We start from the raw sequence: 14209 nt of genomic DNA on the forward strand, positions 1-14209 counted from the left end.
AATTTGATGTGTTAAAATACAGTATTAACACAAATATGCTAGGATTAAAAAAAAAAGTATGTGTCCAGTGATCTATGTGCCATTCCATTTGTCGGCATGGATTGGATCCCAGTAACAGATTTCACCAATGGGCACTCCCACTGACACTCCCTCTGAACAAAAATGTTTGCCCCAAAGGTCAAAACTACACATTTTCAACATAGTAGTGCAGGGAAGATGACAATGCTGTCACCTGTCCCACGTGCCTTCTTTTAATCATCTTATGTCATTCAATCATTTCTTTCAAGAGTCACTACAAATATGGTATTTCATCTTATACTTGGACTATATAGTACACATACACTCACCCTTCAATTAATATATATTCTGATGTGTTTTTTAGTATCTCTTTGGAATATCTTGTTGATGATTATTCTCAAATTAGAAAAAAATAAGCTGTTAGAATAATGAAATTGAATTCAATTGTTCATTTGATACATTTTCATTTACAGTTTGTCTAAGTTTTCTATCCCTTAAAAGTCTCTTACTAAGAGACAAAAAGAATGAGGCCACACTGAACAAGCTTTCTGCAGATATTCTTCCTTGAGTGGCACAAATTATGTGAAAGGCATAAATATACCTGCCAAAAAACATAAACAAGCCCATCCAATTCTTCCAGGGCTGTTGCAGTACTGAAGGATGGATGTTACAGAGTTGGGGAGAAAATATGAAATACGGGGTGGGGGGGAAATCAATGATTTAACATATGAGACTGCAACTTTTGCCATGTGTTTCTGCAGCATCTCTGCACAATGTGAATTTTGCTACTTGGTGTACCTCCTGTTTCTGATTCCAAAAATAAATCCCAAGAATAAAAATGGTATTTTAAGAACATTTAACTGATATCTTTGATGTAGAAATCTATTTCACCATCTGCTTGAGACCTAAAGAAGAAGTTTTAAATAGCAAACTAAATGTAACAAAGGACTTAAATATGAAGTCAGTTTTGTTAATCTTTAGACAGCAATAAAGAGTGCTTTGAAGCTTTCCCTTTATATAGGTGGAAAACACCTTTGACTGTCAGTTGTGTTAATGGAGAGAAAATTTCCAATTGTTCTCAACCCTGCCAAAATGTTGTGTTTTCTGTTTCTGAGATTTTCTTTAAAGATACAAGAACCATCACGTTTCTAGCACATATGTAATTAATTTTTAAGAGCAAGTTTAATTAACTGGTTTTATTGAAGTCCAACTTTCAGTGAACAGATCTGTGTAGTATTTATAGCCAAGCTTCAATCTCCCACATAATTAACAATTAGGGTCACTGTTAATTACGATGACTTGAAACCTAAAACTTATTTTAGAAAGCACGTCCTGAACAATCACTGTTGAATAAAGCCCAAAGATGCCGGATATTTCTTTCATGGCATGCCACAGACTGGCAAAACAGTGTCTCATAGGAAGGTGATTTCACTGTCCAAAGATGCTCACAGTCTTAAGGAGGAAAGGCAAACAAAACCAGAGGCGATTTTAATGTCTGTCAGATAGAATGAGCAATTGAAAATCTGGAGCTTTTGCTATTTCCCTATTTGTTTAAAAAATAACAACTAGGAAATGGGTCATCCTGGAAGAAGTTATGAAAGAGGAGAGTATGAGAAGAAAGAGACAGGAATGTTTAAGACAAAGTCCTGGATAATGCTACAGTGCAGTGCTGCAGAACAGCACTATGGGCCAGGTATGATAAAACCATCACTAAGTAGGAGCATAGCCAGAGCTATACAGCACAGGCAAGGTAAAACCTCAGTTCTCACTATCAAAGACACATCTTAATCAAACTGTATTACCAAGAAACAAAAAATTGGATACGAAGAGGAAAAGAAGTTCAGCAACCTTAAATATAACAAACCTTGAGGGACAGATTCCTTTCAGTACTGAACACCCTTAAGAATTCATGAATGTAAATTACAGCTTTAAAACTCAAAGAGGATGACTTTCTCTAAAGACAAACATCTAGCAAACTTTTCAAATTATTGAAATAGCTAGGAGCGGAGCTACAACTATATTGAAGCAGACACAAAAATTATCCTGATGTGGTAAAATGAGTCAGACTCTTGATGAAAAATTTCAGCTAATAGGCTCTCATGACAGACAGCAAGAAAACCTAAGTTCCATGCCTTTCCCTCAAATTTAAAACAATCTTTGTGAGAGGAAGACACACAACACACATCTTCATTAATTAATTATGCTAAATCTGAAAATCTGATGAAATGTCTCTACTGAAGTGCTTTATACGCAATACATAAAAATAAGTGTATTCATGTTTTCTACCTGCTTTGTGGCAGTTCTTTTGCTAATTACTGTTTGAAAAAAAGTCGTGTTTTTCTGTCTTGCTCTTGACAGAACTATCTCCTGAAGAGCACTGCATAGAATCAATGAGAAAGCAGTAGATGTTGTTAACCTTGAATTTGGCAAGATTTCTACACTGTCCCCCATAACATTCTCACAAAAAAACAGCTCAGGTGTGCACTATGTAAAACAGACAGTGCAGCAGACTGGAAGTTGGCTGTTTAGTTAGAGTTTTGTAACCACTCACAGGAAAATCTAACTGGAGACTTTAGACCAGTGGTGCACTCCACAGGTTGATATTGGAGTCCACACTTGAACTTCTCCATTAATGATCTGGATGATAGGACTGAGTATGCCCTCAAAGACTTTGAAGATGATAAAAATCTGGGAGGAGAGGCTGATAAAGCAGAGGGATATGCTGCCATTCAGAGGTGCCTTGACAAGCCACGCAAATGGGCCAACAAGAACCTCTTGAAGTTCAACAAGGGGAAATGCCAAGTCCTGAACTAAGGGAGAAATAATCCCACACACCAATACAGACTGAAATACACAAAATACAATTTAAAGGTAATTAAAAATCCTTTCCTGTGAGAATAGTCAAATATTGTAATAGGTTGTCCAGAGATGTTTTGGAATCTCTATCCCTAGGGATACTCAAAACCCAAATGGACACAGTCCTGAGCTCTAAACCAATCCACTTTAAGGAGGAAGGTTAGGCTCCATGGTCAATAATATCATGATCTTGTCTTTACTCATCTCACAAAAAGAATATTCTGTCATTGAGAAAGATATTGAAGCTATCAGATGATTAAACAATTAATTACTTTATTTAGAGCAAACTGGTTGGAAACAAAGGCAGTCTTGCCTCAGCATCTATATGCTAACTGATCTTGAGGGAAGTGGGGAAACAGCAAAATAAACAGCAAAATAAACAGCAGAATAAATAGCAGAATAAGACTGGGGCTTCATTAAAGCCTACAAACCTGTGAAATTATGCACTTGAAGAAAAGCCAAAACACACGATATGTCAGGGTACAGAACCCATTTGTCAAAATGAACACACATATTTAAAAGCCATAGCAGTGAATATTACTTTTATTTGAAGTATTATATTACAAAGTCACATACAGCTAATTCTGCAAATGTATCTGGATATGAAAAGAATTACTGCTACTGCCCATATAGCACATAGATGGAAACACTGTTTTTCTACTGTTTCCTACTTCAGGCAAGACTGAGACAATTAAACTGTCTTTTAAAAAGAAAGGGCTGCATATATTCAGGCTACTACACTACCCAGGCTACAAGATATCAGCTCCCAACTTACCAAACTACTAGAGCATTCACATACACCAGTTATGTGTTTAAATATATTGCTAACAGAGGTTTACACCTCTAAATGGGAATTCTGTATTTTGCCCCAAGAAGCACTGAATACACAGCAAAAGGTGACAGAACTGAACTGTCAACATAACCTTCAGGAATGTGCAACCACCTGCTGGATCTCTAGTACAGATAATTATTAAAAATTCAACATCCCAATTAACTTAAGTACAAAATGAAAATATATTTTGTATATAAAAGCAACACAGAAAATAAAGGTTCTGTCCTTCCAGAACAATCAATAAATCAAGAGATGTGCTTAAGTACAGACTTTCTATTATTCAAAAGCAAAATATAAGTGGCAGTTCGGCACTATGAACATGAGCACTTATCTTGACAGTTTATAACCAATGGGGAATGATGAAACAGATGAGTAAATGTTTTTCATGTTTCACTGGAAACAAATCTACCACAGTAGAACAACTTGAAGGCCCAAAACACGACAGAGAAGTAATTCACAATTTTAAAAGACTTTCTTACAGTAAAATTGATTTCAATTGTAGCCCACTAGTATTTTTATGGTTGTCTTCCCTTAAATATCTTCCTGTTCTCATGGCTTCTTCTTTACTGTATTTTCTTTTATACTATGCTTCCCTTTTATGAACACTATCCTGTACCTGTGAATCATCTTGGAAGTACAGGCCAGTTTTGGAAACTAAAACACTGAGAGTGTTCATCAACAACTGTAACCTACACCTATGTTCGTTTGCTCATGCTATTTAGGAAGTCTCCATCAACACCTCTATCTGTGCTTCCACATAAAGTAAAATTCAAGAAAATAAAATTCCTTGGTTTGAGCAATATCCATGTAGATATTGAGCAATAGCCATGTAGAACAACTTAAAAGTATTTGTTAATGCTCTTTAAAGGGTCAGTCCACTTATTTTAAGTAGCCACACCATGTAAGCATATGTGTTCTGCCTCTGTAAGATTTACACACTGTGGAAATAACATGCATCTGTTGAGCAACAGAGGAATATTATTATGGCTCCAAGCTCTTTTGTTTAGGTAGAAAATAAAAATACTTAAGTTAGTTGGTGTATGGCCATTTGCATTGTGAATTAGTGACTAAGAGTGATTCTGAGACCAGTGGTCAATGTTTTAGACCATGCTAAGGACTATTTCCCCAGCTGCTCAGAAAAAGTAATCATAACTTCATTTGCGAAAAAAATTGTCTGCCTTTAGGAGATAATTCTATATAATTATAGAGATTATTCCTATCTTTACTATCTACATTTTAAATCTCTATTACCTGTTTTTATATCATTATACATTCCACCCTCCCTCTGGAATTCTTTTTACTCTTCTCAAGGATACAAAATAAAAACACTTTGAAATTAAGGTGCCAATATTCTGTCTTATTTTACAGGTGCCCAGAAAAAAAGAAAATGGCATGAAATTATACATTTTATTATTAAATACTGCGATTAGCAATGAAACTGATATTATTAGCAAAGTAAGCATCACAAATGTACATGATTGCATTGCTTAACTTTTTCTCAAAATCTTTCAATAAAAAATATCTTTAGGAAAAAAATACCTAAAAATAGATTAAAAACAACTGCAAACAAACTATCAAGCACTATGGTTCTATAGTAGTATATATGCTTTTAAATTTATTCTTTTTGAGTGACCATGTTTAAGATACTTTAGTAAGTATTAAAATATTATCCAAATATTAAATTAAGAAAAGCTGGCAATGTCATCCTCTTACAGAACTAATAAATAGGTGTACAGCTTAAAGAAAAAAAGAAGTATTACAAAGAAACATGCATCAGCATTGTATCACACTGCACTTAATAAACAATATCATTTATAACAAAACTGCATTAGTCTCTGAAAGAGCTGCATAGTAAAATTTTAAAAGGCAGAAAACAAAATAATCCTCATAGAAGTTATCACCCTTTCCCTGCAAAGAGTGAAGTAGTAAAGAAACTTACCATTTTCAGCAGTGAAAGAATACAGAGGATTCAGTGGAACACTCAGAGCACCCGGCAGTCTTAGCTTGGAGTGTGGTGACAGAGATGATGCAGGAAGCAAGAGATTTGAGTTTGCCTGTAATAGGAAGACAAATCAGAAAGTAAAGTGCAATTTCCTGGGTAACTTACTGATGCAATAGTTAGTACAGAAGTATTTGCTTACTGTAAATAACTATTAAATTCCAGGAAAAAAATAAAACTCAAATTGATGATGACTAACAACTGCAATATTTATTTTTTCTTAATATTTGGAGATACAGACTTGGAAAAATTCCTGGCACAGCTATAAACTGAATTGTGTGTTCATATATGGACACTAACTCTCAAGCAGTGCAAACAATGAAACAGAATTGTTTGAACCATTCTGTTTATACATCTTCGTGTATAAAAATAAGACGTGTACATATGCTCATAAATTTATAAATGTAAAAGAATTTCTCATTTTTGAGTACTCAAACTACACTACATCCATGAAGAGATACTCACCATTATAGAAAAAAAAATCTTAAACCAATTCTAGTACAGAACTGATTTCTTCAAAGCAATAAACACCAAAATCCCAGACACTTCCTACATGTAAATGATACATAATATAATTCCAGTCCTAATTTCCATAGCAACAAAGATAAAGTAGATAAAATCAGTTTTCCTATGGACTTTCTTGAGATACATATGACTATAACAAAGCAAAAGCCCTTCCCAAATTCTTGTCATATTATCCAGTACAGTCTATGAAAAAAAATTTAATGATCTTAAATTTTTGGTTGACTCAATTGAGAATTTTACTGTTTGTTAAATATATTTTCACTGCCTTAATACACCAAAGCCAAAGCAGAAGAAAAATAGAACTTAAATAAAATATTTGTAGCTTTCTTCAAGCAAGATATTCATATGATGAAATTCTTGAGAGTTATTTACATAAGACAGCATAATCCTTGACCCTTTCAAAAGTCAAGCCTATTTCATCATATAGAATAAAAGCATATGGTCACTTAATCCAACTAAAAGCTCCCAATCAGTAGAGCACTACCTCTGGCCTCAGTAAACTCAGATCAGAACATTAAACTTCAGTTATGGGCCAGTGATATTTTGTAAATTTTCCAACTACTGGCTTGTAAATTCTATTTGAAGAAAAGAGATAATCACTGATTTACTTTGGTTTAACTATGTAAAAAATTATATATTTTACAAAACTATTATTTCTGTAATTAAATAAATATTATTCAATTCAATAATGAGTATCTGGGCATTGGCAGGTCTACTGGACTGCAGGTAATATAGAAGTAAAAATGCATGTTGAATACTTGACTGGACCAGAGGGTATCTGCCACCATCTGCTCTTCACCACTACACCTGACCTTCATCTTAATGTGTCTGGTTTTTGTGCAGGAATATGGATTTAATTCTAATGAGGAAAGTTTATAGTAAAAACTATCTTTGACTAACAAGGAATCTTGCAGAAAAAGTGCAAAATTGTAATGACTATACTGCAAAGCTGACAGAAAAAAAAGACAGAAAATCAGATTAGTCAGTGAACATGATTCTTAAAGAGCATTAAATCTGCTAGATTTTACTACACTGTACAAATTTAAATGAATGCTAGTAAACACTAGCTGGAAAATGTTATCAGAATGGAGGCCTGTTTTTCTGAACAAGTTCAACAACAAAATCCATCTGCTTTTCCTACATTTACATATGCAATCAAGTAAGCTTCATTAATATAAAATTTTCTCTGACATAAAAAAATGGTGGAAAGCCATGAGCTTACATATTTACTCAAACACAGAAAAAAATAATCTGTTCTGCAAACGTTTTGTGCTTAGCTTCCCAGCTTCTACTGTAAACTCTAGGGAGAGCCTTTCTCCCCAGATAAACAAGAACTCCCCTTTGCATGAATTTCTTGCTAAGTGCACACTACACCATAAGACAAATGGAAGTCTCTTTCAAATCTGCTATAAAAAATTAAGTTTCAGATAATACCAGGAAATGAAGACAAGTTGAATATACTGGCCTTTGGAAATCAAACTGAAAACAGGATAGCGAAAACTATTGAAAACTAATACTTAATAGATGCCTCCCAAGTTCATCCTGGAAGGAAGAATTATGAAGCTAAGCTTGTCTTGATTCTAGTCCTTGAACAAATTATGTAAGAGATATGGAACTCTATGTAAATTATTCCTGTACAACAATTCATTTCTCTTTATTTTCCTGCTGTATTATGCAAACACTCTTACTATACATGCCAAATAGCACGCTTTGAAATCAAATGCAAGACACACACACACGAGAAGACTGAATGTGCAGTCCTGAGGATTTAAGAAAATCACTCATTCTAAAATGCAGCGTAAGTTCTCTTAGAATACTTCCTTCCTGTCCAAGGCCTTAAAAAGAAGATAAAAACTTTTAATAAAAGAGATACTAAAAATTAAGTTTTAAGTCTAAGCAGTCTTACAGGAAGTGATTAATTCCTCCCATTGATGGCAGTGAAGCTGAATTCAGGTGAGCTATAAAAGACTGCCCATCCAAAGCAGAGACAAAGTAGAGACAAAACTAGAGCCTTAATGACCTTTGTGCCACTGGCTCTTAAGCATTATTTAAATCTCTAAGAGGCCCAAGGAGGAAACAATAGCACAACATTGTAACAGAAATGGGAAGCACTCAGCTAATAAGTGAGGAATAGTGTTTCAAGCACAACTGCTTCCAGGTGAAGATCACTGTTCTATGAAAAACAATCAATTCTCCTACAACAGGCAGACATAAGACTACCCACAGAACAAAATGAAGCAATCCTTTTCTTTTTTTTTTAATGCATCCTGTAGGAAATCATTGCTAAATACATTTAAAACAACGATCAAAGTTGGCTAAGATAGCCAACCATGAATTTACTTATTTTTCACAACAGGCTCTGCTTTCTTCATGCATAAACCATAGCTTTATCAAAGACACAGTTTACTACTATTGCGAATTGAACAAAACTAAGAGTTAAAACATTATTGTTTCTGTCACAATAAACATACCTATGTAATTTTTGCCAGGCTTAAACAAAGATGATTTGCATTTTCTTTTTTGTGTTAGGGCAGCTCTATGCAAATTATGCAAATACACATTTTTAGTGAAACTAGTTTTCACATTAAAAGTGAATTGCACGAGACAAAACATAGAATGCCTTAAGACTTGACAAGGTGGCAAAAGCAGTTTATTTTTTTCCTAGGAACACAATTCTATGACCTTTGCAATCAATACAGCCAACACTTCCATATATACTTGCAAACCAAATCAAGTTGGTCAGCTCTATATTACTTCTGAATCTTCAAGTTTTAGGTTTCTCTTCTGAAAGCTTATGACTCTAGAACACTACTTTTAAAGATAGTTTAAAAGCATTATTAAGACATTATTCTTTAGAATTTAAAAGCTGAATCTGAAATAAAAACCCCCACAACACAATCTGATATTTTTTTCAATGTAAGAAGAAAATACTGCTTAAAGTAGGAATACAGCACTACAGCTTTTAAATTTGAAATGTGAGTTTGAATCAAATTTACATCTACGTAAAAGTACAATAATTTCTTTGACAGTAGCACTAGAAGGACTCAAACGAAAGCTGGGATTCTATTGTGGTAGGGTCCTGCAATCTTAGATTTAATCTATTCTGCTCTTACATAGCTCTATACTAAAGAGAAAAGCCAAGCACAGCTAAAATGAGGTATTACCCACACACACAGGCAAAAGTGAAACAGATTTACTTTGCTTGTCCGAAGCAAGTATGTTCCTCTAACATTTCCTACAGTCCTCTTACTTGTCTACCGGAAAATATGGTTCCCTTTTAACTTGAGTGCTTAACTGTTTTTTCCTATAGAGGCCCAGAAGTGATCAGGATATACAAATGAAAATTGACACTAACAGGGGCTTGATCCTACAGTTCAGTCACTGTCTACAGATGCTGCCTCATTACAAAGTAATTATGTATATTCAGTTTCGTAGTTCTGCCAGAGTCCTGGAATTTCAATTATACATTACTTCAAATGATTTCTTCCTTTTTTTTTTTTTTTTTTGTTTGTCTTTAAAAAATGTTGAGGAGAAATTAAGATTGCTATAAACACTTGTAATAGTAAGCCTATTTCATTTAGCTACAAGGAACACTAAGTTCTTTGCACAAGACACAAAACAGTTAAATAAAGGCTCAGTTTTACACAGGACTTAGTCATTACACACAAAGAGAACAACCTTTCCTGGATTGGATAAAACTGGCATTTCACCTTAGGAACATGCCTAGATATACACATCCTAGCAGAAATGGGCAATGTCACTACCAATAACAGTAAAAAGTAGATCTGTCTTATTTAGTATGAGCCAAGTAGATTACTGTATATAAATTGTGACCTCATGTTACAATTAGTGCCATCAAAAAACATATGACCGGGGGAAAAAAATCCATTACTTCAGTAGTTAATTTTAAAATGTCTTTTTTTATTGTGCAAATGAAAGATGGATGTAACCCAAATAAAAAAAAAACACCCAAAGATACTTTTTCTTTTATTTCTCTGTTACAAAAAATAAGACACCAGAAAATCTTCTATCTCACCTTTTGTCAAATACATATAGAAACCTATTCCTTTCTACCTGCTGATAAAGGACATTAAAAACAGTACAGAGCTTCAGGTAATCATGTAACCACTCAGATGTTTTTAACCCCACCCCACCTACCACACACTGCTCCCAATCCTCCTTGTATTTGGTTATACTCTATACTTAATATTGTATATCATTCTTTAACTCTCATCTATAGTCTCTTGGTATTTGAGCCATGATCCTTTTCCTTTCTGCACCCAACACAGAATCCTTGAGTTGGCAAGGACCTCCCAGATTATCAAGTCCTGCCTTTGAACAAACACCAACTTGTCAGTTAAACTACAGCACTAAGTGCCAAATCCAGACATTTCTTGAACATTTCAAGGAATGGTGACTCCACTACCTCCCTGGACAGGCGGTTCTAGTGCTTAACCACCCTTTCAGTGGAAGAAATCCTTTCTGCTGTCCAACCTGAACCTCCTCAGATCCATCTTGTGGCCATTTCCTCTTGTCCTGTCACTTCTCGACAGGGAGAAAAGGCCAACCCCCACCTTGCCACAACCTCCTTTCAGGCAGGAAGAATGTTCATGTTGCAAGAAACTCTATCACAGCCCCAGTAACTATTAACAAAGCTGTCAACAATGTAATTAATTGACTCAGTGCCCATTTACACTCTTATTAAAGCTAATAAAAGCTGCTTTCTCAACATCTTGGTTGTTGAGACCCAAGCCAGCTGGCAGAAAGAAAAGAAATTTGCTGGGTTTTAACATGAATGAATCCAGCTTTCTCTGCTTTAAAATACTATTTGAATAAACACAGCAGTACTCAGAAAGCCCTGTTTAACTTTATTCAGCAGGGACAAAATAAACACTGAGTTATTAAACTTTATAACTTTACCAACATTTATGACAAGACAGGTAATATGGTAAGACTGGAAACAAAATTAAAGGATCAATCAGTAAAACACATACACAGTAAAAATGCTTTACCAGTGAGTAACTTCTCCTTAACTGTACAAACTTTCATGGCAAGAAAGCTAATATGGTAAAACCAAAAACAAAATTCAAGAACCAACCCAACCACAGTAAATCCTGACAGTAAAAATTCTTAACACCATCTTATTTTGCCCTCTGATAAAATTATTATAGTGGTATATTTTTGTGCTTAAAATAAATGCAATTAATTTTCTGGCTGGCATACCATTTATATAAATCATAAACCACTGGGAGACATACAGTGCTGAAAGAGGTCATGTTTTGACCCTAAGCCAGGCAAAACCAGGACACATCTGTTTTAACTGTGTTGTGTCAAAATTCACCTGCTGGTTGCTAAAAATGAGGAATGTATTAAAAAATAATCTTATTAGGCAAAAAATTTCCTAAAACAGAAAAATATAACAGATTTTAAGAACCTGACCTGCTCTGTAAGATTTTCAGAGGGCAGGAGAGAGGGAATCAAGCAACAACAACAACAAAAAAAAAAAAATCACAGAGAAAAATCAGCTATTTGCTCACCTTTTTCTAACACAGGGAACTTTATTAAACCTAGAAAATTTAATGAATTGACAAGAAAAATCCATCACAATTTTTAAAGCCTTACTTTATAATAAAATATTTCTGAAAGACATACAAAATAAAATTCAGGCAAAACTTTTATATGCTATTAATTATTTTACCTGTATAAAGCTTCCAGTACTGATTCAGCCACTTCATATCAACAATCAGTTTATGAAATCACAATGATTCAACAGTATCCTCTTGGCAAATAGAAAAGAGCTTTATAAAAATTATTTTTAACATAGTAAATGAAATATGTTTACAGAGTATCAGATGCATCATGGCATATAAAATACATGCTTAGAAGTCTGCAGCTGGGAGTAGATTTGTGCAAAGTAATACTTGCAATAAAATTTCTTAGAGCATTCCCTAGCATTCTAAAGAGGAATACAGGAACAGGAGAAAGCTTAAGTCACTATTAAAAAACCTACCTATTTAATTTAAAAGCTCTCATCCAGTGAGATACATTGTCCACGTCATACAGAAAATGACTGCCTGTGTTACAGGATCATTACAGGAGCTCTACCAATATGATAAAAAAGTAAAAAAGAGGTCTTAAAAAAACTTCCCATTTCTTATACATATGATTATAGAATACCAGGACCTTCCCTGGCATTTTGTAGATAAAAATTTGTATTGCAGGCATGATCAAGTGAAACAATTGTTTCAGCCTGCAGAAGCACTGCAGCATTATCTTGTACTAGGCCAAGAACATTCACAGAATAGGCAATGCTTTTGAAGAGTCCTCAGTACTTCACGTATTATGATGTCTGGTTTTCCATCTCCAGGTAGAAGTTGTAGTAAGTTACTTTAGAACTTTGGCCTTCCAGATCTGCACCAAACCCCAGAGGTCAAGCATGGTATTTCAGAATTTACCAAAACTAAGATGAACCAGAGGAAAGATTCTTCTGAGACTGAAAATGGTAGCATAAAAACATACACACCATTTGGGCATCCAGCTCTCCTCTAGGTCTTTGTTGCAGACAAAAGCACAAGTTTGTCTTCTTCCACTTGATAGCTCAGTATCATATTTATGTGTTCCCCAAAAGGTTTGCGCATTTTTTTCTTAAAAGTGGTGGCTTTAAATTCCATTCTGTTTTAAAACCAAAAGATGTATTTTGCATGTCCACTAAATTCTAAAAGGAATCTGAAAGGATTAAACAGTATAGTATTTGATGTATACTACACCAAAGTATCATTTATGCATGTATTTTATAGACATACAACTCAATGACAGAAGTTAAGTACATCTCATGCAATCCAAGATATAGGCTTCTGGATTCTCCTCACAGTACATACCTCTTTATGAATTATGCCACAATAATAAATACACTCAAAGACCAAAAACCAAATAGGTGTAAATATTCCTGTACACAGGAAAGAGTATTTTACATTCTACTTGTCTAACATCATATTTGATACGCTCGGTATCAAATGGTAACCACTTTGATAATCTTTTAACAACACTTTTCAGAAATACGTCATGAAGTAATGTCTGGAAAAGCTAATCATACTTTAAGGTAGAAGCATTCATATGTTGAGAGATAAAGCAGCCAACATGTAATTGATTCTAAGACTAGTACTACACAGTATATATAGATGGTATTCATAAGTGCTACAAAGGGGTCAGACATCTAAAAGCCCAATTTCAGAGCTAGAAGACTACATATTCAAAGAAAGCCCCTCTCTCCATACCTACAAAATACATATCATTCCCTTGTTATGGATAGTTATGAACAGGTTTTTTCACTGCTAAATGGAAGTGAAATTTAAAAGCCATAAATAGTAACACTGAATGAAAAACATTTATTAGCACTTCCAAGAGCCAGAGATGAGCTAAATGCTTTCCTATCAAAAACTTCCATGAATCATACATTAGTATTAGTTCCTTGAGGTAGAGATAAATAAAAACTGCTGCCAAGATTCACTAGTCTGTAATTTCTCTGTGTGATGCAGAAGCTAATTCTGCATTCTGGTTTCCTACAGAAATTAATTTTTATCTTTTGTATCAAAAGGTCTTAGCTTTTGTGAATTGCTAAAGCTTTAGCACAATAGTCAACTCTTGGTCCTAATTTCTGGGCTAATAAGAATGGCAATACTGCAGAAGAGAAGAAAAGAAACTTCATCTATCTATCATTCATTAAAGTTCATGTTTAGGTAAAAAGAAGAAAAACAGAAAAATAAAAAAAATATTGGTTCTAATGGGACCTGGAAAGGGGGCACGGGTTATAAGACAAAGAATTTACACAGCATCAGAGTATTCTCTCTATCTAGCTTAACCCAAACTTCGATGTATTGACATCACATTTTTCAGTTCTGTCTCTAAATCACAGAACTCCAAACTCTACACTTTATAATTAGTTTTAAATCCAGCAGCTATGCTGTTGACACACATTAAAA

At 34.3% G+C, this 14209-nt stretch overlaps 1 protein-coding gene across 9 annotated transcripts in view; it reads right to left on the reverse strand.

Moving 5' to 3' along the window:
* Positions 1–14209, reverse strand: part of AHI1 (Abelson helper integration site 1) — a 90954-nt gene that overhangs the window by 40289 nt on the left and 36456 nt on the right. For all 9 annotated transcript variants that reach the window (XR_015283231.1, XR_015283232.1, XM_023924586.2 and 6 more), the window contains one exon: positions 5646–5760. Coding sequence is in view for 7 of the 9 variants with exons in the window: in XM_023924586.2 (XP_023780354.2) it covers positions 5646–5760 (115 nt within the window). In the remaining 2 variants the exon portion in view is untranslated. The remainder of the gene's footprint in view (positions 1–5645; positions 5761–14209) is intronic.

Source organism: Cyanistes caeruleus, chromosome 2 (genome assembly GCF_971803275.1).
Source record: "Cyanistes caeruleus chromosome 2, bCyaCae1.hap1.1, whole genome shotgun sequence".
Classification (NCBI taxonomy): Eukaryota; Metazoa; Chordata; class Aves; order Passeriformes; family Paridae; genus Cyanistes; species Cyanistes caeruleus.